General features: G+C 41.6%; 1 protein-coding gene across 2 annotated transcripts in view; it reads right to left on the bottom strand.

The window, feature by feature from the left end:
• Nucleotides 1-259: 259 nt before the first annotated feature.
• The window catches only part of nol4la (nucleolar protein 4-like a), a 38,619-nt gene continuing 12,517 nt past the window's right edge, over nt 260-26,361 (bottom strand). Inside the window, exons 2-11 of one of the 2 annotated variants that reach the window (XM_062053414.1) lie at nt 25,169-25,324; nt 19,088-19,199; nt 18,348-18,457; nt 15,876-16,017; nt 14,099-14,391; nt 13,847-14,032; nt 13,214-13,402; nt 13,030-13,146; nt 12,550-12,742; nt 260-4,767 (exon numbers count right to left, since the gene is read on the bottom strand). In XM_062053414.1, coding sequence (XP_061909398.1) covers nt 4,556-4,767; nt 12,550-12,742; nt 13,030-13,146; nt 13,214-13,402; nt 13,847-14,032; nt 14,099-14,391; nt 15,876-16,017; nt 18,348-18,457; nt 19,088-19,199; nt 25,169-25,324 — 1,710 coding nt within the window. In that variant the 3' untranslated portion in view covers nt 260-4,555. Of the gene's footprint in view, nt 4,768-12,549; nt 12,743-13,029; nt 13,147-13,213; nt 13,403-13,846; nt 14,033-14,098; nt 14,395-15,875; nt 16,018-18,347; nt 18,458-19,087; nt 19,200-25,168; nt 25,325-26,361 lie in introns of both variants that reach the window. The other variant, XM_062053413.1, reaches the window with a different exon arrangement.

Genomic DNA, 26,361 nt, shown 5'->3' with positions numbered 1-26,361 from the left:
ATGCGAGGAGAGTCTCACAATAAACAATTTTGTTCTGCTTGCCATAACTTTCATTATTTTTTCAAATAAATGTACATCATCAACATTGAAATTGCACTTTTAACATGTGTGCATTAATAAGAATAATCTCCGCAGTTCACCACCACACAGATTATGGCCCCCACACACAACCACTCTTTCCGCATGTTTAAAGTTCTGGGAACTCCACACAGTCCTGATTTTACTAAACGATGATTCAAAGCAACAGAATATAAATGGAAGCTTTTTCTAATCGATTATTTGTTGCAGCCCTAAATATATATATACAAATAATACATAAAATGTATGCTTATTAGTATTTATAAAATAACAACAACTACAATAAAAAATAAGACAAGATTAAAATGTGAATGCAAAATTGTACCACCCTACCTGAACTAATTTACAAATCCACAGAAGAACATCCATCCATCCATCCATCATTTTCCGCTTATCCGAGGTTGGGTCGCGGGGGCAGCAGCCTAAGCAGAGAAGCCCGGACTCTCTCCCCACGCACCTCTCCACATTAAAAAAATTACTCAGAAAAGGGAATCCATGCTGCTACGGTTCTTTTGACTTTGACTCATTTTTCTGTAAAGTCAGGTGGCTCGCACATGCCTGGGCAATATGGATATAAAATGATTCGCAAACAATTTACCTGCAACTGCGAATCAGATATTATAGTTCACTTAAAAGAGCCGTTCAAAAGAATCAACTGGTTGGTGAATGTCACATCTCGAGTGTTGCTAAGCGTGACTAACGTGAGTCAAGCCTGTACTGTTGTTGTGGTGTTTTCAGCAAGGAAGACAACAAAAATAGTCAACCTCCTAGACTGGTAAGATAGAAAATATCAGGGTTACAGAAGTAAAAGGAATACCACGGCCCCCGGTCCTATAAGCTTTCTAAAAATGTGAATAAAAGATGTGAATAAAAATGGAAGCAAGGTTGCACTTTGATAGCTCATCGCACTATTTTATTCAATTACTGACATCTCAGGAGAAGAGGAGAGTCTTTCAACTGTGTTGGTAAACCATTGATGTATTTTTCCCCCATAGCGTTGATGCAACACTGAACAAGCGCTATTTTCCACACAAACACAGGTCCCCCTTAGTGATATGTACGAGTTTCACCTGGACAGTTTTGCATGAAACATACAAATGAAACAGCTTCAACCTTTTTTTTTTTTTTTTGTATTTCCACATATAATAATAAATATCTATATCTATAAACACTCCAACATAATCAAAATATTAAGTCACATGTACTGGAAAAAGATCCACTGCCAAATCACAATGATAAATGTACAAAACAATAGACATCTCTATATAAATGGTCATGGTTTTTTGTGTTAGCGATTTCAGTCTCATTGCAGAGGAAATCAGTGGATACAAACTCCACTTGGAGATTGAGTATTTCCTGAGGTTTATGGGTTCCCCGTAAAGGCCAGGAGAGGGGAATGGCTTATATGTTACCAAGGATGTGTACCGTTCAAGATACCAGATGGGTTTAAGAGAAGTTTTCCGAGCACTTGTGTTTTAAAAATGTACCTACTCACCTCCTACAGGCCACACGAGTATTTGATTTAAGTTGTAATTATCTTTGATACACCTGTGATGTTCTCTTTCACCAACTCTATTCGCCCAGGTACCCACAACCATGTGTCATGGCAACCTTTGACCAGGTGAGTTGCACTTCGAGCAGAAAAAAGAAGACCGTCAGGTTGTGTGTATGCAAATAAGGGGAACAGGTGAGTGAGAAAAACCTCTTGAACATTTAGTGTAAAAGAAACATATTCTGAAAAACTGTACATGTAAACATCACACTTTCACTGAGTCCAAAACTGGAGGGAGGGGGATACAAAGTTTCACACAGGTGTACAGTACACCCCCCATGCACCGAGCTACAGTCTTATTAGTGCAGGAGAGGCAACCATGAAATCATATAAATAACAATAGCATTACAGACCACCACCAAATGATAAGTTAAAACAGGCAAGGGCTTAAACCACTTTGATTTTTTTTTTTTTTAAACAGTGCCGTACCCACAGAAAAAGAACACTTCAAAACATCTTTTATCACTCTTTGTACAGCTATACAGTACATTTATCTGACCACTTTAGCAATCCACAAGCTACCAGGGCATTTCATCAACACCAATAGATTATTACATTGTCCAGTCAATACAAATAGATGATCCATTGGGCATCATTAATAAAAAAATCAAATAAAAAACAAATGAAACCGACAACAACGAAATGGTTGTTGATCACACAAACTCCAGCACACAATGTTGCTTAACATCCACTTTACAAATCAGCAAGCAAAAGTTGGAGTGAGGGGGTCTGGGAGTGTGAGCTGCATGGCAAAAAAATTAATTTAAAAAAATTAGGAGACGAGGAAGACACCAGCGCACATCAGGGTTACTTGTGATACGCTGCACACGTGTGAGTTGGCAGACCGCCCCGCTGAGGAGCTGTAAAGCTGCTTGTGATTGACTAGCGACCATCATGACTTGGAGGTAAAGACACTCTCACGTATCACTATGTTTGTGTTTCCTTAATCCTGAGCTATAAAGTGCTTCCAAACTTGCAATAGTTCATAGAGATTACACTCGAAATGCAACTGGGATGCTGGCATGGCGATGACGTGTGTGTGACGCTCTGATGACAGACTTGTGATAAATAAAGAAATATATCTCTCTAATCTTTGTAAGGTACAAGCCAAGGTGGCTGCTTGGAGAGTCCTTGTTTGGAATGTGCTGAGTGACTGAAGAAGTCATCACAGACTCATGTACAAAATGGGTCACAAAGACACTTTAAATCAAACCACAATCATACTTAATAAAACATTTAAAACCTCAACAACATACTTAACGCCCATGTCTGTGCTGAGTTACTCACCGTCAAAAGTGTGAGACTATGTGCTCTCCATCTGGTTTGAGCACTCTGTGTGCCATCAGACCCCCCGCACGCACACACACGCAGACACACACTCACAGAAACACACACACACACATGCACACAAACAGCAGAGAGCGTAAACTGAGATGTCGTTACATCTTTGTCAAAGATTGTCTCTTGCGAGGTTTCAAACATCGATGAGGAATGTGGTGATGAGAGGGCATAGGGCAGGTCCAAAGAGATGCGGGGAGGGGTGGAGGGGCTATCTGAGTATCATCCGGTAAAGCCGTGTGGACATCTACAGTCGCCTCAACAAAAAGTAATCAATCAGTATTACAGTGGGAAAAGTGACAGATCAACAACAGGTCAGTCATGGCAATCTATGTGTACCTTCTGTAGATCTGTGAGTTAATGATACATGTTATTCACAACAGAAAACATTGAAATTGACTACAATGCTGCATTGGATTATAACATTTTTATAACAGTTAGGACAGGAGAGGATTGCGGTGAAATACTCCCCGTTTTTGCCTTCAAAAGTACACCATTACTGATTATCATCAATATTGCACCTTCGTCTGTTGACATTAAACAATATATTAATCTCTTTTTTACCCTGAAAGATTTTCATGATCTCATATCAACTCATATTCAGGTTTCATTGCCCAGCCAGGGTCAGAGTCTCTAGTCTCAGAGAACGAGGTAATGTTTTGACTAGGGCTGTCAAAAATAACAAGTTAACTCGTGTGATGAATCCCCCAAAAGTATCGCATTAATCATGTATATACACAGATTAATCACAGAATTTACTTGGAGCCCAATGATCCGGTCTGGGAGGCATTTCATCCCACTTCTGACAATTAGCGTGCTTGCTGGAAAATTTCGCTTGAAAATAAATCCAGACGAGGTTTTATATTAAACTGTTACCAAGTTTTGAGAAAATAAATGATGTGCATGCAAGGAAACATTAAAAAAAAATCTTGTATGACATTCTGACAATAAAATAGCATTTGTGTCCAAATATTGAGGTTTTTTTAAATCAATTTAAATTATGCAAGCAAGTAATCTGTCATTAATCATGATTAATCCAAAATGTAAAAGTGTGATTAATCTTATTTAAAAAATTTAATAATTTGACAGCATTAGTTTTGACCACGCAGCTTGAAGAGACGACTAAAATGGTCCAAAAAGTAGGCAGGCAATTTAGCAGCGATTTATCAAGGGACTAATTATTTATGGGAAGAGTTTGAAACGTAGTACCAGTGTGGAGTAGATCACCCAATCAACTCGTGCCACTGTACAGGATATTTTACACATGTGTGTTTGATAACATAAAGACGGCAAACTTTTGCACAGCAATGCTAATCAAAGTCCTGCTCCACTAGATGGACAAGCAGATGAGTTTTCCACGCAAAATATTATTTCCTGAGACAAATGGGGGTCGTGGCGGTGTAAGCAAGACAGAGCACTGAGGTCAAAGGGAACCAAATGCATAAATAATTGTGTGAGATGAGTAAAGGTACCTTACAGGACCTGCTGTGCTTGGCAGAACCACTCCCGTCTGTCCAAGATGTGCATGTCAGTGTGACATATTTACATATGTAGACGGACAGACTGCGGTTTGGGTCGGTTTTGAGCTCAATTCTGCTGCAGGATTAGGTTCTCTAGCTCATCTGCCGAGCGAAGAAGGAAGGCCGCCGACTCCCGGTAACCGGCGATGAGCTGCCTCACCGCCGTGACCTCCGGAGGACTGAGCTGGGCTGACGCTCCACCGCCGCCGCCTCCCTGACCGTGGCTGTTGGAGCTGGAGGAGTTTGGAGTGACAGACTTCATACTCAGGTCTGTTGGGCCTGCAAATAAGTGTCATGTCATTTCAAAACCAAATCATCAAATATGCATATATTGTATTATTGTGTGAATGCCCAAGCATTATTCCACCGTAAAAGTTTGGCGCGCTCCAGAGCCCACAGTTTTCATCCGATAAGAACCATTCCAATATCAACACGTTCGGCTCGACCGGGAATCGTGAGCTCCCCAAAAACATTTTTTTTAAACATCCCAGATTACCGGGACATTTTTCTATTGAAAATCAATGGACCATTTATCAAACTTGCACAATTACCACATTTCCCAACCAATTCGAACTGTTCCCCCATCCACACACTCCACTCACCAAGTTCATAGAATTCAGGGAATTCTCAGAATTCCCGGTTTTCCAAAGCCCTATTTTCACCTCTTCCTGGAAAGTTTTCAGAGTCCACATTTTTCAACCGTTTTTGACCATTCAACCTTCAAAACCTTCCTCCTATTTGGGACAAAAAAAATTATCTTTTTTGTAAAAATTCTCGATTTTCCCAAAATTCCAGGAATTACAAAATACCAATTCAAATTCAAACTGTTAGTACGGCAACATTTTTCAACCGTTTTGAAAAATTCCAACACCAACCCATTCATATCATCGAGGACAATTGTGGTGTTATCTACATTTTCAAAATGTCTGGTTTTTCCGAAATTCCAAAATTTCTAAGAAATTCCTATTCAAATGAATGGACAAGCATATTTATAGTTCTACAATGCCCGGCGTAAATTCTCAAAATGTTTAGGATTTTTTTAACCCGATTCAGAACTTTCAACCATCCACCCACACTGCTCTTCCGATATATGGAATGCAAAACATGTTTTCCCTTTCCCAAATTTCCAGGTATACCTGGAAATTCAAGTAATTTTCTACCCATTGACAATGAATGTAAAATATACAAAATCCAAAACCAGTGAAGTTGGCACGTTGTGTGATTTGCAAATCCTTTTCAACTTATATTCAATTGAATAGACTGCAAAGACAAGATATTTAATGCTCGAACTGAGAAACTTATTTTTTTTTTGCAAATAATCATTAACTTAGAATTTAATGGCAGCAACACATTGCAAAAAAGTTGGCACAGGGGCATTTTTACCAATGTGTTACATGGCCTTTCCTTTTAACAACACTCAGTAAACGTTTGGGAACTGAGGAGACCAATTTTTGAAGCTTTCAGGTGGAATTCTTCAAGTCAAGGGACTCCGTTGTGGTATTTTAGGCTTCATATTGCGCCACACATTTTCAATGGGAGACAGGTCTGGACTACAGGCAGGCCGGTCTAGTACCCGTACTCTTTTACTATGAAGCCACGCTGTTGTAACACGTGGCTTGGAATTGTCTTGCTGAAATAAGCAGGGGCGTCCATGATAACGTTGCGTGGATGGCAACATATGTTGCTCCAAAACCTGTATCTACCTTTCAGCATTAATGGTACCTTCACAGATGTGTAAATTACCCATGCCCTGGGCACTAATACACCCCATACCATCACAGATGCTGGCTTTTGAACTTTGCGCCTAGAACAATCCGGATGGTTCTTTTACTCTTTGTTCCGGAGGACACAACGTCCACAGTTTCCAAAAACAATTTGAAATGTGGACTCGTCAGACCACAGAACACTTTTCCATTTTGCATCAGTCCATCTTAGATGAGCTCGGGCCAAGCGAAGCCGGCGGCGTTTCTGGGTGTTGTTGATAAATGGCTTTCGCTTTGCATAGTAGAGTTTTAACTTGCACTTACAGATGTAGCGACCAATTGTAGTCACTGACAGTGGTTTTCTGAAGTGTGATATCCTTTTCACACTGATGTCGCTTTTTGATGCAGTACCGCCTGAGGGACCGAAGCTCCGTAATATCATCACTTACGTGCAGAGATTTCTCCAGATTCTCTGAAACTTTTGATGATATTACGGACCGTAGATGGTGAACTCCCTAAATTCCTTGAAATGTTTTTCTTAAACTGTTCAATGCATTTGTTCACAAAGTGGTGACCCTCGCCCCATCCTTGTTTGTGAATGACTGAGCATTACATGGAAGCGGCTTTTATAGCCAATCATAGCATCCACCTGTTCCCAATTAGCCTGTTCACCTTTGGGATGTTCCAAAAAAGTGTTTGATGAGCATTCCTCAATTTCTCAGTCTTTTTTGCCACTTGTGCCAGCTTTTTTGAAACATGTTGCAGGCATCAAATTCCAAATGAGCTAATATTTGCAAAAAATAAAAACGTGTTCCTGTTTGAACTTTAAGTATCCTGTCTTTGCAGTCTATTCAATTGACTATAGGTTGAAAAGTATTTGAAAATCATTGTATTCTGTTTTTATTTACGATTTACACAACGTAGCAACTTCACTGGTTTAGGGTTTTGTATAATGCACACTCTGTACACTAAATTGTAATGTTTGTCAAAATGTCAAAAAAATAACAATCAAACCTATGACCTATGATAATGTGACGTGCTGCGACCTGCGCCATGAACCTGACTGATCTAAATGCTGCTACTGCTGGTGGAGGCCGGCATCACGTCCCGTCACGGTCGAAGAAGACTATCCATCCATTCATCCATTTTCTACCGCTTGTCCCTCCGGATACTCCGGCTTCCTCCCACCTCCAAAGACATGCACCTGGGGATAACTTGATTGGCAACACTAAATTTGCCGTACTGTGTGAATGTGAGTGTGAATGTTGTCTGTCTATCTGTGTTGGCCCTGCGATGAGGTGGCGACTTGTCCAGGGTGTACCCCGCCTTCCGCCCGATTGTAGCTGAGATAGGCTCCAGCACCCCCCGCGACCCCGAAGGGAATAAGCGGTAGGAAATGGATGGATGGATGGATGGATGATAATATTTTAAGATAAAAAGGGGGACATCAAAGTTTTCCAGTGCAGCCTAAAAAAGCGAAGAAAGGAGGAGGAGGAAATACAGGCTAAAAGCAGAGGTATGTATGTACATTTAGCTAATCTATTTTTAGCGTTAGCATCTTGACTTTTCTTATATGGACTAACAGCAGCAACAGGCTGTTGTTGCTGTTATTCCTATTCAGGGACCAGCGAGAGTTGTTCATATATGATAACTATAAGCTCAATTGGGGGAACTTCTTAAGTAAACAGAAGGTATACATACATCAGCTGTAAAGCAAAAAAATCAAAAAATGGGGTGGAAAAGTCAGTAACCCAAACTTAAACTGTATTTGTTGTAAGCTCGGCTATTGGCTCATTTGGCTGCAATGTAAACTATTATTTAAATGATATAATGCATGCTATTTGCGATGATATAGATGCAATCAGAAAATATTTACAGCAACGACAGGCACATTGAGAGGCGGCTACAGATGGAGGCAACTGTATTCACCTGAGCCTCACCGCGAAGAAACATATAAGTGTTTCACTTTTGGAATATGATTGCAGGACAATTTCTTCCCATTATCTATGTTTTAAAATGATCAATAAATGGAAAATGAATGTAATATTTGTATCATATTAGAAAAAGTACTTTAGTGTTACAATGCATTCAGAGATTACATTTGTGCCATTTTGTGTTTTACACTTCAGCATCTATTCAGACAGCAAGCAGCGCATTTGCTGGTGAGAGACAGACTCAACATGTAGATCCAGGTGAGTATTTGGTATTTCTAACAGACTTTAGTAACAATCTGTTTTCAATTAAAAAGTATACAACATATATGTTCAATGGTAATACATCTAAATCAATATTAGACTCATTTTTGCCACAATCATTTTTAAATACTCCCAAAACATCCTGGCCTATTCATCTGAAATAGTTGTCTTACTTTGGCTGCATTAAAATTAGTGCGTAAATGTATTTTAACATTATTAACATCATTCTTTAAAAGAAAATAACGGATATTAATAATGGATATTAGCTTGCATGCTCATACTAATGTAGCTATCAATGCTGTTATATGGACTTTTTAACAACAGATAAGTATAGTTACTACACCTATTACTGGGATAACAAATAATAGGTTATACTGTACATACTGTATATTATGGGTTAAACCCTATCATTATATTTTACACATATATATCATATATACTTTGATATATAGTTACAGTATATCATTATATATACCATACTCACTATATTAACAGGGCATAGTGAACACTCAAAACAGTCAAAATTTAAAATGTTGGTCTTTTAATAGAATTAAAATCATCATTATTATTACATCTACATATATATTTCAAATTTGTTCTGTGTGTGTATTTAATTGTCTTACAGGGTGATGAAGCAGTAGCAGCAGACTCAATGTTACAATCCAACAAGCTGAAGGTACATCCTCAGCTTCAACAGATGCCTGTGAATCTATCAAAGCTGCCCCCATCGATCCTGCTGACTGGCCACACCATTTGACTGATACACTAAGAACTGAATTACTTAGTAGAGGACCTTATGAGGTAAAATCGGACTTCACATTCCCTCAAAGAGATAATAGAAGAAGTTTCCATCACCACAACTTCCACAGACATTTAGTGAATAGAGAGAATATTAAGAGAACGTGGCTCATGTATGGTTTGTATTCCGACAAGTGATTTCTTCCTGGAAGTAAAAACCAGTGGTGGTCAACCAAGCTAATATGGTTGTTGTACAGCAACTCTTTGAGTACACAAAGGGCCAATATCTTCCTGCAAAAAGCAGATACGGGCAAAAAATACAACTATGTAATGTAATACATCCCTATACTTTATTTAAAAAAAAAGTAATATTCTTTGGTGCAGCTACTAAACATATCAAACTCTCATGTGCTCTAGATGCCATTCTCCTCGACAAAACAGATGAACACCTGGAAAAGCATGGAGGTCTACAGCTTCTTTGTGTGTGGCTGGATCAAGGACATTGGTATCAAGGCTCTCACGGATAAATATGCATTGTTTTTGCTCGGGAAAGGTTGCATTTCATGATTTAACTTTGTGTCTACTGCCATGTTTGTTGCCTGCCCTTGCTGTTGCACGCACAAGACAAGCAGTCACATGACTACTAGAGTCTTCGGTGAACCTAGCATTCGCGCTTAAGGACTGTAAGAAGAATCCTGGAAGCGACACACAAGCACACGAATGGAATACAGTGGTACCTTAACTTACGAGGACCTTAATTTACAAGTAATTTGAGATACGTACTCTCTCAGCATTGTGTTAAAGGCCTACTGAAACCCACTACAACCGACCACGCAGTCTGATAGTTTATATATTAATGATGAAATCTTAACATTGCAACACATGCCAATACGGCCGGGTTAACATATAAAGTGCAGTTTTAAATTTCCCGCTAAACTTCCGGTTGAAAACGTCTATGTTTGATGACGTATGCGCGTGACATCAATAGTTAAACGGAAGTATTCGGACACCATTGAATCCAATACAAAAAAGCTCTGTTTTCATCTCAAAATTCCACAGTATTCTGGACATCTGTGTTGGTGAATCTTTTGCAATTTGTTTAATGAACAATGAAGATGCAAAGAAGAAAGTTGTAGGTGGGATCGGTGTATTAGCGGCTGGCTGTAGCAACACAACCAGGAGGACTTACTTGGATAGCAGACGCGCTAGCCGACGCTAGCCGCCGACCGCACGGATGATCGGGTGAAGTCCTTCGTCCTTCCGTCGATCGCTGGAACGCAGGTGAGCACGGGTGTTGATGAGCAGATGAGGGCTGGCTGGCGTAGGTGGAGCGCTAACGTTTTTATCATAGCTCTGTGAGGTCCCGTTGCTAAGTTAGCTTCAATGGCGTCGTTAGCATCAGCATTGTTAAGCTTTGCCAAGCTGGAAAGCATTAACTGTGTATTTACGGGTCCATGGTTTAATAGTATTGTTGATTTTCTGTCTATCCTTCCAGTCAGGGGTTTATTTCTTTTGTTTCTATCTGCATTTAAGCACGATGCTATCACATTAGCTCCGTAGCTAAAGTGTTCGCCGATGTATTGTCATGGAGATAAAAGTCACTGTGAATGTCCATTTCGCGTTCTCGACTCTCATTTTCAAGAGGATATAGTATCCGAGGTGGTTTAAAATACAAATCCGTGATCCACAATAGAAAAAGGAGAAAGTGTGGAATCCAATGAGCCCTTGTACCTAAATTACGGTCAGAGCGAAAAAAGATACGTCCTGCACTGCACTCTAGTCCTTCACTCTCACGTACCTCATCCACGAATCTTTCATCCTCGCTCAAATTAATGGGGTAATCGTCGCTTTCTCAGTCCGAATCGCTCTCCCTGCATTGTAAACAATGGGGAAATGTGAGGAGCCCTTCAGCCTGTGACGTCACGCTACTTCCGGTACAGGCAAGGCTTTTTTTATCAGCGATCAAAAGTTGCGAACTTTATCGTCAATGTTCTCTACTAAATCGTTTCAGCAAAAATATGGCAATATCGCGAAATGATCAAGTATGACAGAATGGATCTGCTATCCCCGTTTAAATTTTAAAAAATCATTTCAGTAGGCCTTTAAGCTTTAAGTTGCGAGCATACCTTGAGTTACGAGCATGTTCACCGCCAGTTGAAGTAATATTTGTCACAGGGTTATGTTGTTTGAGCAATAAAGAGGTAGTATATTGTTTCACGTTGCTGTCCCTGCTTTGTTTACACAAGAAACAAAAATAAGTTTTGACAGTGAACGTATGCATTTGAGCGTGACTCAGAGATCGAGACAATCCTGCCCTCAAATCATCGGTACTAAGAAAGTTAGTGGGAAGGAGAGGAAGCAGAGGACCAAATCAGAGAAACAAACCATTAAAAACTTGTCCTGTGTTAGCAGCCTAACATTTAACCATACAACTATTGAGAAGTTGCAGATTCTGTGTTTGATGTGTTTCAGTTGGTTCTGTCTAGTCCTGGGTGGTCCATCATGACCATTAATGCGCATACTCATAGACACACATATTGCTTGTTGTTAAAGCTGACTTCTCCAGTTCACCACTATCTGTCTATGTGGAACATAAACACAGATTCTCTAGTTCCTACGCGACGAAAACAGTGTTGCCAGAAGTCACGAGAGAAACCCTCAACCAGCTCTATGAAAACAAGTCGCTTATAATAAGTGAATATGGCAACACTGGACGGGAAAACAGCTCGAAAAAGACACCTCATTAGTCCGCTCTACAAGGTAAATGCTGATTAATATTATCACATTATCTCATTAAAACTACTGTAATTGTTTGTAGTGCATGCTATTCTTATGCTTTTCCAATATTTATTGTCTAAAGTTTGTTTGTCTTTTCAAAGGGCATGGTACGTGTTAAAATTGTGATTTGTGAATTATATTTTATATAGCATTTTTTCTAATGACTCAAAGCGCTTTACATAGTAAATCCCAAAACCTAAGTTACATTTAAACCTGTGTGTGTGGCACTGGGAGCAGGTAGGTAAAGTGTCTTGCCCAAGGACGAAACGGTAGTGACTAGGATGGCGGAAGCGGGAATCGAACCTGGAACCCTGAATTTGCTTGCACGGCCACTCTACCAACCAAGCTATGCTCACTCACTGTGGTGTTTCCTCTTGTTTAGTCTTTTGTGAATTTATTGTATCACTTTAATGGACACCTTGCCACTCATTTGACCAGAAATGCCGATGCTTAATTTCTGCATCAGAGTCCTCTAAACACATATGCAGACCATCTGTGCGTAACATGTCTGAGGCAGAACTCTCTATTACAAAGAAAAAAAATACGACCACATTTTTAAACTTGGTTACATGGTAGAGGAAAACCTACCTGGCTGTCATGTTCACCTTCAATGGAACTTAAAAGAGGTTTGGTATACTTAAACTCACCATTGGTTTGTGCTACAGCAGCAGCGTTCTGCTGGTTGCTGCCGACTGTGCCGTATCCCCGCAGGTTGTAGTTGAGGCCTCCATTGGTGTAGAGCTGGTCTTGGGCAAAAGCTGTGCTGGAAATGACGAAGCTTGATGGGGCTACAGATGCAGGATCCCTGGTGCTGAGCTTGTCAACAGAGATAGTCTCGTCCTGTGGGCAGATGTTTTCTTTTAGAGGTATATAAACATCTAGCGCTTACACTCACCAGCCACTGGATTGTGAAGTATTCATTGAACAATATGTGTACTGTTGCAGGTGTAGTCTGCAGTGATGTAGAGCTGTGCTTTGTCATACAATCATATCACTACAACCACGATAATAAACTGAGCATTATCTCTAAAATGTCATTTTTAGCTGGGATTGTATTTCATGTTATGATGGGAAATGTATTATAGCCATTCTCTGCAGATTCCCAAGCTTCCTGCTAAAACATTTACCGCTGGATAGACATCGAGCCGCATCCTCTTGGCAGCGTTTCGGGTTTCGCTGTCGCATGCAGCGGCGAGGATGTTCTCAGCCATGGCCGAGGTGAGGTGGGGAGGTGTCGGTCGAATCTGGCAGCAACATTTTTAAATATTACTCATTTGTATTTTTATACTGCATTTGCAAACATAAAAATACCTCAAAACCACTTTTTTTCATGCGGCGACAAGATTTGAGGTAGGTGCGAATGCGCTTGCGGGAGCGCTCTTGGAACTCGGGGAACTGGCGACTGCAGGACTCCATGATGGCCTGGATCTTCTCCTTGGGCTGTTTAGAGATGGGTACCATCCGGTCCAGATTCTCATCCACAAACAGACGCACAAACATCTGAGAGGGAAAGAGACGGGCAGAGGGGGATGGGAGTGAGAGGATGTAGAGCAGAAAAATGGAGTGTGTGGGGGGGGTCAGTGGTGGTGGAAGGTGCAGCGAGAGAGAGAGAGGGGTGCGAGAGTTGAAAACAAAAGAGAGGAAATGCGGGGAGGGGATGGGAGCGTACGGCGAGAGTGGAAGAGGATAAGATAAAGAGGCAGGGGGAGGTTGGGCACACACGCACACACACACAGGCGGTGAAAAGGGAACCGTTGCATCATGTGAAGGACAATATTGCTTGTGTGTCACAGTTATTTGTTTTAATAAGACTCAGAAATCCACTTTCTTGCAGCCTATATTGCACAGGAGTAGTCAAGCAAAAGATAAATATTCATAATTTAGCGACTGCAATGGCTAAAAATAAAGAGTCATTCATTCCTCGGCTATAGACTGGTTACTTACATTGAAGGCCTTAAGTCTCTCTGGGTCCATTCCTTCTGCGTCATTGATTTTGTCACTGTCGTCATGATCATCGTGATCGTCGTCATCATCATCAACTATCTGCGCACGGCCGGAGGTCAAGTCTTCTGCGCACATGCTCAGTTCAGTCTTCACCGAGTCATAGCTTCCTGAGCTGTACGGAGGAGACTACAGACACCCAAGCATATTCAAAACCATATTAATACAACGACTCATTGAAATGTGAGTGTTTACCTTGTTGGAGTATTCTGTTTTGATGGGGTACTTCCTGTTTGGGTCTGCTGGGTAAGAGTTTGGCGGCGAACACCCCGCTGGCAGCAGTCTGTCACTCAGGTTGACTGGCTGCTGGTCGTCTGAGGAGGACGAGGACAAGGTAGTGCTGAAGTCCAGAGGTGCACTCAATCGGTTCTCCGTCACCTCCCCGTATGGAATGCTGCCCTCTGGTAGGATCCCGCCCACAGGCTGCACCTCTGGCGAGGTCAGGGCCGGCATTCCGTTGGCACTGCTGCTCTCTGAGATGTCGTCATCTGCTGGAGGGGGGGATAGGAACAGGAAGTGAGGGATGGATTTGTTCATCATCAAAACTGTTTTAAGAGAGTTGGACTTTGCTGATGTTGCCTCGGGAGTATTTGGGTCAGGTGTCCAATATAGTGCTGTTGCTGTCACGTGATTATTTTATTTGACAGAATGTCATTCAGGGACATGTTTATACTGTTTGAGTTACTTGAATGCACTACATTTATTTGCTCAAAACCTGGTAGCAGTTGTATCTAAAGTCCAGTCAGGGTGCATTTTGAAGTGAGACTTGCCAGCGAGGACACCAGTTGGAGTCTCCTCACTCATCTTTGACATATGCATGATCACTGACCGTGTGCCACCTTTCAGGTAATTACATAAAGAAACAGGTGGGGTCAAAATTATTTGCGTGAATAATCTGCATATATCTATCCATCCATTTTCTTCCGCTTATCCGAGGTCGGGTCACGGAGGCAGCAGCCTAAGCAGAGAAGCCCAGACTTCCCTCTCCCCAGCCACTTCGTCCAGCTCCTCCTGGGGGATTCTGAGGCGTTCCCGGGCCAGTCAGTAGACATAGTTCTCCCAACGTGTCCTGGGCCTTCCCCGTGGCCTCCTGTCGGTCGTACATGCCCTAAACACCTCCCTAGGTAGGCGTTCGGGTGGCATCCTGACCAGATGCCCGAACCACCTCATCTGGCTCCTCTCGATGTGGAGGAGCAGCGGCTTTACTTTCAGTTCCTCCCGGATGACAGAGCTTCTCCTCCTATCTCTGAGGAAACTAATTTCGGCCGCTTGTACCCGTGATCTTGTCCTTCGGTCATAACCCAAAGCTCATGACCATAGGTGAGGATGGGAACGTAGATCGACCAGTAAATTGAGAGCATTGCCTTCCGGCGCAGCTCCTTCTTCACCACAACGGATCGATACAGCGTCCGCATTACTGAAGACGCCGCACCGATCCGCCTGTCGATCTCACGATCCACTCTTCCCTCACTCGTGAACAAGACTCTGAGGTACTTGAACTCCTAATCTGCATATAGTACATGATTAATGCAATATTTTTTGTGATTAATCACATGAGTTAACTCGTTATTTTTGACAGCTCGAGTTCAAAGGGTTAAAAGAGACAATCCTATATTTTTAAACAACAAAGACGGAGCATTGAGGATGAGGAGTGTACCGTGGAGGGTGGGGTGCCTTCAGTGTACATAGTTCCACTGTTGATTCCTACATGTGTCATGTGTTCCGTTCTTCCGTTCCATGACTTGCCCTAATTTCAGTATTTCCATGGGGTGAGGGTTAATACCGGCCTTTGTCCTACTTTTATAAAGCTCTGCACCCTGAGAGAGAGGGGTGCACATCGGATTGGGACTGTACTGGTGTCCCACCCACTGGATTTATTTGGATTAGTACACTAAGAACAAGGCAAGCTGTTTCCTGCGTAACACCCATTATGCTCGTAAAGAAGAAGTGCAAAGAACTGCATGTTACTCACCGTCCTCTTCCTTGACGATGGCTGCCTGGTCGCTGGCCCGCTCTCCATTCGGCAGACTGGGCTCAGGCACTGGTGGCTGCTCAGCTGCGACCCATGCAGGCTCAGCACCGTTCATATCCTCGCTACTCACCGAACTGTCATCCTGGAGGCGGGGTGAGGGGGGAGGGACACGTGAAAGTCTCACACTTTTGAAAGCAACTTTTGATCCATTCTGCCAGGAGAAAGATGACATCTGTGCATCTGTTGATGGGCGTTTTGATACGGGATAGCATAACGACAAGGGAATGGAGGCGCTTTTAAATGGGTTGTACTTGTATAGCGCTTTTCTACCTTAAAGTTACTCAAAGCGCTTTGACACTATTTCCACATTCACCTATTCACACACACATTCACACACTGATGGCGGGAGCTGCCATGCTTTCCTCCTAAGTAATATCTTTCTTGAAGCGGGGCTATTTTGAACTGTTAGGGCAGTGTTTTTCAACCTTTTTTGAGCCCAGGCACATTTTTTGCGTTGAAAAAAACCGGAGGCACACCACCAGCAGAAATCATTAAAAAACAAAACTCAGTTGACAGTAAAAAGTCGTTGTCGCAATTGTTGGATATGACTTTAAACCATAACCAACCATGCATCACTATAGCTCTTGTCTCAAAGCAGGTGTACTGTCACGACCTGTCACATCACGCCGTGACTTATTTTGAGTTGTTTGCTGTTTTCCTGTGTGTAGTGTTTCAGTTCTTGTCTTGCGCTCCTATTTTGGGGGCTTTTTCTCTTTTTTTGCTATTTTCCTGTAGCAGTTTCATGTCTTCCTTTGAGCAATATTTCCCGCATCTACTTTGTTTTAGCATTCAAGAATATTTCAGTTATTTTTATCCTTCTTTGTGGGGACATTGTTGATTGTCATGTCATGTACGGATGTACTTTGTAGACACCGTCTTTGCTCCACAGTAAGTCTTTGCTGTCGTCCAGCATTCTGTTTTTGTTTACTTTGTAGCCAGTTCAGTTTTAGTTTCGTTCTGCATAGCCTTCCCTAAGCTTCAATGCCTTTTTTTAGCGGCACTCACCTTTTGTTTATTTTTGGTTTAAGCATTAGACACCTGTTTACCTGCACGCTGCCTCCCGCTGTTTCCGACATCTACAAAGCAATTAGCTACCGGCTGCCACCTACTGATATTGAAGAGTATTACACGTTTACTCTGCCGAGCTCTAGACAGCACCGACACTCAACAACAACACATCATTTGCAGAATATAATTACTGGTTTGCAAAAAATATCTTTAACCCAAATAGGTGAAACTAGATAATCTCCCACGGCACACCAGACTGTATCTCACGGCACTCTTAAAAAACACTGTGTTAGGGAACATGCTTGCTGTAGCATAACATAAACATGAGCAAGACAGGGGATTGGCAAAGGAGAACAAACTATTCATGTGTCCTCTAATGACATTCATGTTTCATACCAAGGCTGAGCTAACCTGAGTGAGAGTCATCACACGTCACTAGCCATCATGATGTGACTTTACAAACAGGTTTGAATTATTTTGCAAAGAGGACCGGGATGCTCAGTTGGACACCAAGTCAGCCATGGAACCATAAAAGTGTCTGATAATGTCTGTGCACCTTTTTTTTTTTTAAGGCACATGTATTTCAGACCTTAAAATAAATACAAATTACCACCAAAATAAATCTGCATCTTAACAATGTCGCTTGTCTCAATAGCTTGCAACGATGATTTTACTATTTTAAAACAAAAACAAAAAAGGAAGAATGACGCGCTATACTAATAATTGTTCATAATTCTTACTTGATAATGAATATTGTTGTTGTGTTTACACTGTAATCATGTACACAAGTATGTTAGGATGTTAGACCCACTTTTATATTTCTCCATATCATTGTCCCGCAGAAGACATACGCAACACAATTATGCAGCTATGTAATTCAAGTTAAATTAATAAATATTACGCGAGTGGTACTCACTTGTGAATCCAAGTCTGGGCCATGAATCCCAATAATCCTAATTATGCGCAATTCGGGTCTACATTGTCATCCCAATAGTGCAGCTCCCTGCACTTTCGTGACAGCGCTTTGGGAGTGTTTCCGTCACAGCTTGGCATGGGCGTGGTCTCCGGCGTGACGTCATGGACTTAATCTAGCTGTTTCTCAGTGCGCTCCTCCTCCCAGCAGGAGCGCTGCACCGACTCTTTAATATTGAATTCAAAGTTGAGAGGCCCCACACAAAGCCCCGATGAGGCTCAAAGGGAAAGAAGTAGGGGATTTACTCCGTCAATACAAATTTAATTAGAGTAAATTGGGGAGGCGTGAAAGAGCTCGATTTTCCGACTAATTCATCACGACACCTTTTCTTTCTTCTTTCCTTCTTTCTTTCCTTCCTTCTTTACTTCCTTGCTTCCTACCTTCATTCCTTCCTTCCTTCCTTCTTTCCTTCCACACAAACAGTTACTTACCCTCTCCGTGGCTGTCATGCACTGCAGTTTCATTTGCTTCAGGTAGGTGGCAGTAAGAGGCATGTTGTAATCAATGAGGTCAGGGACCAGAGAGGTCGGTCTGTCATTTTCTGCAGAAGTGAAAGTACCAATGAATACAATGATTTACTATGTAATTAGTGAGGTAGTTAGCAAATCAATTAATTTTATTTTTTTTACCTAAATACTTTAATGCATTAAATAAGTCATCTGTATGTGTGTGTTGGGGGGTATTTTATTTAAATATATAGCCTGTTTATATATATGTAGTAACATTTTTGAACCGTTCTCTGACATCAGCTTGGTAATTGTGACTAAATTAAAGTAGTAATTTATGCAGTTCAACAATACTACTGTAGTCTTCTGGTCGGCCACTAGAGGGACCCTTCAGTCATTCTATGGCTGCACCAAGTCTTCTTGAGTCTTTGTTACATCATGTTGCTGATGGTTACATACTCGTTTTATCAATGAGGGATTCAAAAGTGGTCCAACCCACAGTAATGTAATTTTTTTTTAAATAAGTCGCATGGTTCTAAGTTCAACAAACAATACAAAACAAACAAATATTTCAAACAGTGTGAAAATGACTTGCAACATTATCACCACATTTCCATTACACCCGAACTTGCAACTTGCATGATCAGCATGGTATTTGATTGAAAATAGCATATCAGCTAATTGTGTGTGCACACATGGAGCGGGGCATCCACAGGTTATATTACCTTTGAACTCTGCAGTGCTGGGGTTGATGTGCATCCTTTTCTGACACTCTCTGCAGCTCATTAAGAACCGAGTCACTGCCTCTCTGGGCAGGAAGGCATAGGTCTCTGCGATCTGTGTCAGGGGATTGAGCGCAGAAAGGCTTTAAAATGGTTTCAAAAGTGTAAAGTGGATGCAGAGGATTTTTTGTTAATCAGTAAAAGTAAAATGTGTGTAATCTTGGAATTTGTCCCTTCTCTCTTGTGCCCACATGACCTAAATCCAGCTGCAGCCTGTACATCTTCCATACCTTAAAACACAATGATGTTTTTCTTCCTTTCTGTTGTTATTTCTCTGCCGGCACTTATCATATCTACACCTTCGTGTCATGGTCGGCTTCCCCTCCCTGCTCGTCTCCAGCGCCACCCTCCCCTCCTCGTCCCCTTTGGCGTTTCCCTGGAAAATGCGACCTTCACAAGACCATGGAGAGACAGCAGGGGTGCCCACCCCCACCAGGCCCACCGCCACCGCCAGTGCACCCCATCCCCTTTGCCCCCGCCGCCCCCCTCCACACATCACGACCCCTTGAGGCAGCTGAGAGGGAAAGGCCACCCAGAGGAGCGTGCTCCTCCCAGAAGGCCACAGTGACAATTCCATATTATGCCCTGCCCCAGTGATGCTGCCTCCTCAAAAGGGTACACTCTATGAGACGTGACAGGACCTCTCTACAGGGCAGGGGCACAGGAATTGGCTTTATTTTTCATTTTTTGTTCCTCAGGGGTGGGGGAGGGAGGAGGGATACCGAAGTCCCGTGAACGTGTCCGACACAGCGGCAAACACAAAGGACCTCGTTTTGTCCTGCACCACTTGGTCAGGGCATCACAATCAACTCTCATGTTGCCTTTGTTCTAGAGCAGGCGTCTCCAACAGGTAGCTGTAGCTCACCATCGGATTTTGAGTATCGATCACCAAAGGGTCAAATAATATTTGCTTCAACTGTATTTTCATAACTGTTCATTACCGACACATTCCACTATTTAATGACAAATTAGACCCAAATAGCATGCATAAACACAATGACCACACTGTTTAAGTGGAGAGCTGCCTGGCAAATAAAGTACAAATTAAATGCCAGTCGTACCGATAAAACAGAAATAGCTAATCTCTCCTTTCTTTTTGTAAAAATAGCTTTCAAATTTGGAGACCCCTTCTGTGGAGGCGTCAGCCATGTGACACAACTGCGTATACAGGTGAAACTCAAAGAATTAGAACACTGTGCAAAGGTTTGTTTATTCCAGAAATTAGATTTACAAGTCCAGATATTCCAAGCCTTCTTTTGATATGAATTTGATGAGTATTGTTTACCGTTTATGAAAACCTCCAATTGAAAATCTCAGAAAATGTGGGGTTTTCAAAAACTTTAAGCATGATCATCAAAAATATAACAAATAAAGGCTTGACATATCTCACTTTGCGTGAGTTTATACCACGTATTTTCACATTTTAAGATTATATGAATAAGTTTCGCTTGTAAATAGTGCACATGCAAGGTTAGTTTTGTTCCCTTGGAAACTACTGATGCTAAAAAATTATACATTGTGTTGCCAGTACAATTACATCATGTTTCTGACAGAGAAAACACATGTTAATCAGTGGCTAGTTTAAAGTTGAAATCCTGGGTAGGTTCCTACATATAGGAACGGTTATTGTTTGCATTTGAAATGATTCTACTACCAAATGGGTACTTGGAAAACAGTACCAGTGCTTAAATGGTGCCTAAACAAAGAACAAAAAACTTTGTATTCTTTTGGAATTTTGTAACATTCAAGTTAAACACACTTGTAATTGAAATACTTCAATTATTTCAATTAAAGGCCTACTGAAATGATTTTTTTTTATTTAAACAGGGATAGCAGATCCATTCTATGTGTCATACTTGATCATTTCGCGATATTGCCATATTTTTGCTGAAAGGATTTAGTATAGAACAACGACGATAAAAGTCGCAACTTTTGGTCGCTGATTAAAAAAAAGCCTTGCCTATACCGGAAGTAGCGTGACGTCACCGGAGGAAGGACTCCTCACATTTTCCCATTGTTTACAATGCAGCGAGAGAGATTCGGACTGAGAAAGCGACGATTACCTCATTAATTTGAGCGAGGATGAAAGATTTGTGGATTAGGAAAGTGAGAGTGAAGGACTACAGTGCAGTGGAGGACGTATCTTTTTTCGCTCTGACCGTAACTTAGGTACAAGGGTTCATTGGATTCCACACTTTCTCCTTTTTCTATTGTGGATCACGGATTTGTATTTTAAACCACCTCGGATACTATATCCTCTTGAAAATGAGAGTGGAGAACGCGAAATGGACATTCACAGTGACTTATCTCCACGACAATACATCGGCTAAGCTCTTTAGCTACTAAGCTAACATGATAGCATCGGGCTCAAATGCAGATAGAAACAAAACAAATAAATCCCTGACTGGAAGGATAGACAGAAGATCAACAATACTATTAAACCATGGACATGTAACTACACGGTTAATAATTCCCAGCTTGGCAAAGCTTAACAATGCTGTTGCTAACAACGCCATTGAAGCTAACTTAGCAACGGTACCTCACAGAGCTATGATAAAAACATTAGCGCTCCACCTACGCCAGCCAGCCCTCATCTGCTCATCAACACCCGTGCTCACCTGCGTTCCAGCGATCGACGGAAGGACGAAGGACTCCACCCGATCATCCGTGCGGTCAGCGGCTAGCGTCGGCTAGCGCATCTGCTATCCAAGTCAAAGTCCTCCTGGTTGTGTTGCTACAGCCAGCCGCTAATAAACCGATCCCACCTACAACTTTCTTCTTCGCAGTCTTCATTGTTCATTAAACAAATTGCAAAAGATTCACCAACACAGATGTCCAGAATACTGTGGAATTTTGAGATGAAAACAGAGCTTTTTTGTATTGGATTCAATGGGGTACCTATACTTCCGTTTCAACGATTGACGTCGCGCGCATACGTCATCATATATAGACGTTTTCAACCGGAAGTTTAGTGGGAAATTTAAAATTGCACTTAATAAGTTAAACCGGCCGTATTGGCATGTGTTTTAATGTTAAGATTTCATCATTGATATATAAACTATCAGACTGTGTGGTCGGTAGTAGTGGGTTTCAGTAGGCCTTTAAATGTATTGAAAAATGAGTAATAAAAATTACAACAAATTATCATAATTGCAATAACACAAAACAAAGAATGTGCAAACAACGTTTTTGTTAATATTGATGCTCATAATTTCGGGGATTCATGAAAGCAACCTCTCTTGCGTAATCATCATTGGTGCATAATGTGAAAATGTTGTGTTGTTGTAACTATTGGCTAGCCCAGCGCTGCATTGCTAGCAGTGTTATTAGGGCTGCTGTTGGCATGTGTAAGTCGGCAATTAGGTTTAAAAAGAGCGTCAGGACGCTACATTACTTACAAGACGTGAATTGCGCAATATCATCGCCAATTACTTGCTGCAGGTTGCTGTGACGGCATTCATTTAGAACTGAAATAAAGCAACAATGGTTTCTTTATTTTTTTTGGTCTAGTTATTACAGCTTACGTTGGCACCGGTGCCATTTTGAACAGGGTTTTAGTACCCATCCCTAATTGTAAGCATAAACCTATACAGATCAAGGGAATCAAACACGGGGACCGTCGGTCAAGGGCCAAAATCTTTACCACTCTCGACTATCTTGACTGTGATCAACGTCTTTTAAAAATGATGAAGTAGAAAATAAAACAAAAGATCTATAATTTTTATGTTAAAAAATGTAATGTATAGAAACAGGCTGAAGTGATTGATATTTCATGTTTCCATCACCAATGTACAGTAAAACATATATCGCAGTTTGAAGTAAAGAAGTCAATATTTAGAAAACAGTCAACAATTAGTTTTAAACATACTGCTTAACTTGGCAAATTTGACTGCAAAAAAAAAGTGCCTCAACATGAAGCACACACAGATGGTGCACTGGAGTCAAAATGTTGACTAACAACTCATTTTCACATTTGTGAAAACGCTGGCCTGAGACTGACTCAGCACATAATGTGCACACATGCAAAGAGTTACTTCAGACAAATATGGGAAATCCTACACTGGTTCATAAAATTGGAGTAAAACAGGTGGTCACCGTTTTACACCGTTTTTGTGGTTATGAGCACACTGCCTCATATTTATAATACTGTACAAAAAAAAACTATAGTTACGTGCGTGTGGCAGAAGAATAAATATACGTAGTAATACTGCATGTAGTGTATTGTGTGAACCAATCATCCGTGAGTGAGATTGGCCGATAGCAATCACATGTATTAGCTGTACATTTTTTCATTTATTCATGGTGAGTGCTATTAATACATATGTGTTTTTTTTAGAAAAACAATTAAACAAAATATAAAAATTATATCTATTGTGCATTCAAATTATTTTTGCCCTCAAAATGTTCAAGGAATAATTCCCTGAATTTGTAAACTTTAACCCAAACAAGAAAAAATGTATTTAAAAAAAATAGATGTATCAACCTAATTCATTTATGGATCGATCCGCCCTCTTACACCTGGTGGACTGACTATGACAATCCTGACACACCAATAGATGTTGTAATCATACTTGCCAACCTTGAGACCTCCGAATTCGGGAGATTGGGGGGGGGGGGGGGGGGGTTGAGGTGGGCGGGGTTTGGTGGTAGCGGGGGTGTATATTGTAGCCCGGAAGAGTTAGGGCTGCAAGGGATTCTGGGTATTTGTTCTGTTGTGTTTATGTTGTGTTACAGTGCGGATGTTCTCCCGAAATGTGTTTGTCATTCTTGTTTGGTGTGGGTTCACAGTGTGGCGCATATTTGTAACAGTGTTAAAGTTGTTTATACGGCCACCCTCAGTGTGACCTGTATGGTTGTTCATACAAGTATGTCTTGCAGTCACTTATGTGTGTCTGCAGAAGCCGCATACAACATGTGACTGGGCCGGCACGCTGTTTGTATGGTGAAAAAGCGGACGCGACGACAGGTTGTAGAGGACGCTAAAAGCAGTGCCATCACGGCACGCCCTTAATATTGTTGTCCGGGTGAAAATCGGGACAAATTCGGGAGAATGGGTGCCCCGGGAGATTTTCGGGAGGGGCACTGAAATTCGGGAGTCTCCCGGAAAAATCGGGAGGGTTGGCAAGTATGGTTGTAATATCATTTCTATAGCGTCTTTTTAATCTACTTGTTAATTTCCTGGAAATAGCTGCTTACTTTCTGCTGTAACGTGCCTCCATCTACACTTAAACTTTACTGTGCATCTATTTCTTGGTGGTGTTTTATGGCATGCTAATAGCTATCTTAGCTATTAGCATGCCTGCTCCTGCTTGCTCTCGGTGTGTAACATGTATAGCATCCTAATACTTGATAATGATACCTAAAATACTAAGAAAAGCAGTTTATTTGCTGCAATGCAAGTGATTATTATGAACGTAGGAGAGAAGCTCCACACTGTGTATGGAGATACATAGTTAGCTGGAATAAAAACAAATACAATGTCAGCCAGTAGGAATGGTGTTTGCAAACGCCATTAAAAGGCATTAATCAGCAATAGCGATCACATACTTTTTCATAAAAATCGTCCAATATTGATTGGTGGCCGATCAATCGCCACATCCAAAGTAGTCACACATCACAAGACTGAGAGCAGACAAGGCCTCTTTTGTTCTTTTTAGGTAACTTTTCAACCTTAACCTCAATGTCTTGCAAGCGTAAGACAGACTCTTCTGCTGACAGAACGAAAAGCAAAGGAAAGTGAAAAGGGAAGTGAAATTAGATTTCTCCTCCCATTTTTAAAACACCTGCTTTTACAATCAAAGTCGCTTTTCAACAACACAATATCGACAACATGTAATTGTGCTAACAAAAAAACTCAGTAGACTTTATTTTATTTAAGTCAGGAGTCAGCTGATCAAAAAGGCAATAAGATTTGACGGTATTTAAGCAGGTTGCTATAACCACTTGTTTAATGTGCTTTCTAATGTGACCTGATCTATTTCTCAAGGGTACAGTCAAAGAGTTTGCAATCGAAGAAGAACTCACCGCTTTGTAGGTTTTCTTTTGGCCTGCATGTTTCGGTGCCCTGCCAGGGTCCGCGCCAATCTCAACATGCATGGCATAGATGATGTCAAAGAAGTCTTCTACAACAGCCACACGCTTCAAAGAGGAGTTGTCATGGGCTGAATTTCCATCTGAACACTTGACACACAAAAAGAAACCAATGTTTATTTAGTATTTGTGCAGATAAGACATTGCCAGGCATATATCATCACTAATAATTGTCATGTCTGTGATCATGTTTTGTTTAGTTATGTCCTATTTGGTTTTTGGACTCTTTTTGGTTCCTGTTTTCACTCCATTGTTTTGTTTCCATGACAACCATTAGTTTCACCTGTTGCACATTTGGACTCACGCACCTGTCACTAATCATGTCTGTATTATTTAAGCTTGTAGTTGCCAGGCAGTCGGCCTGGCGACATTACTTCGGTTCACTCTGCTCATGCCATTGTCATGCTGCCATAGTTCATGCTGCTCGTTTCTTGCCATGTGAGTTTTGTGTATTCGTGTCACAGTAAGTGTTTTTGTTTCTTGTCCATAGTTTTTTCCCAAGTGCTAGTTTTTGTTTTCATCAGTCAAGTTTGCATTTCTGCCTTGTGCGTGCCTTTTGTTTGTTCCTTTGTTAGTATTAAATAAATCATGTCCTTACCTTCACGCCACGTCCGGTCCAGTTTCTCTTGCATCTCGGGAAAGCAAATCCCCCATAGTCCACGTCGTGACAGAATGTCGCCAGCTGTAAAAAGTTTTCTCGCAAAGAATTTGGACGAGTTGGACGAGGGAGCGTGGGAGGTCCTGCGCGCCATGGAGGCGGAAACGCTGCACTTTTCCTCCGTGGAGCGCAGGGACCTGGTCTGGGGTCCTGGCGGCGAACTGGTGCCATTGAGCTCGGTGTGGCCCGGCGGCGTAGGCGTGTCGCCCCAGCCGCGGAAGCGCCGCCCAAGACGAGGGATGTCAGGAAAGGCTTCCGCGAGTGGACAGGATGCGCCGCTCCCGCAGGCTCCTCCCCCTCCGGGCAGAAATAGACGGCAGCTCCAGGAGGACGCCACAGACCTGGATATTTTTTTTCCAAATTATTATTCTTTTGATCACCCGCCCCTAACAAAAGACTCTATTTCCATGATAAAACATTATCAGGACATGTTTTTAGAAATAAGATCTTGTCCAACCAAGCCATGTCC

The sequence above is a fragment of the Entelurus aequoreus genome, linkage group LG07, assembly GCF_033978785.1.
Source record: "Entelurus aequoreus isolate RoL-2023_Sb linkage group LG07, RoL_Eaeq_v1.1, whole genome shotgun sequence".
In the NCBI taxonomy this organism is placed as follows: Eukaryota; Metazoa; Chordata; class Actinopteri; order Syngnathiformes; family Syngnathidae; genus Entelurus; species Entelurus aequoreus.
The sequence above is the reverse complement of the archived record's forward strand: the minus strand, read 5'-3'. Positions and strand labels throughout refer to the sequence as shown.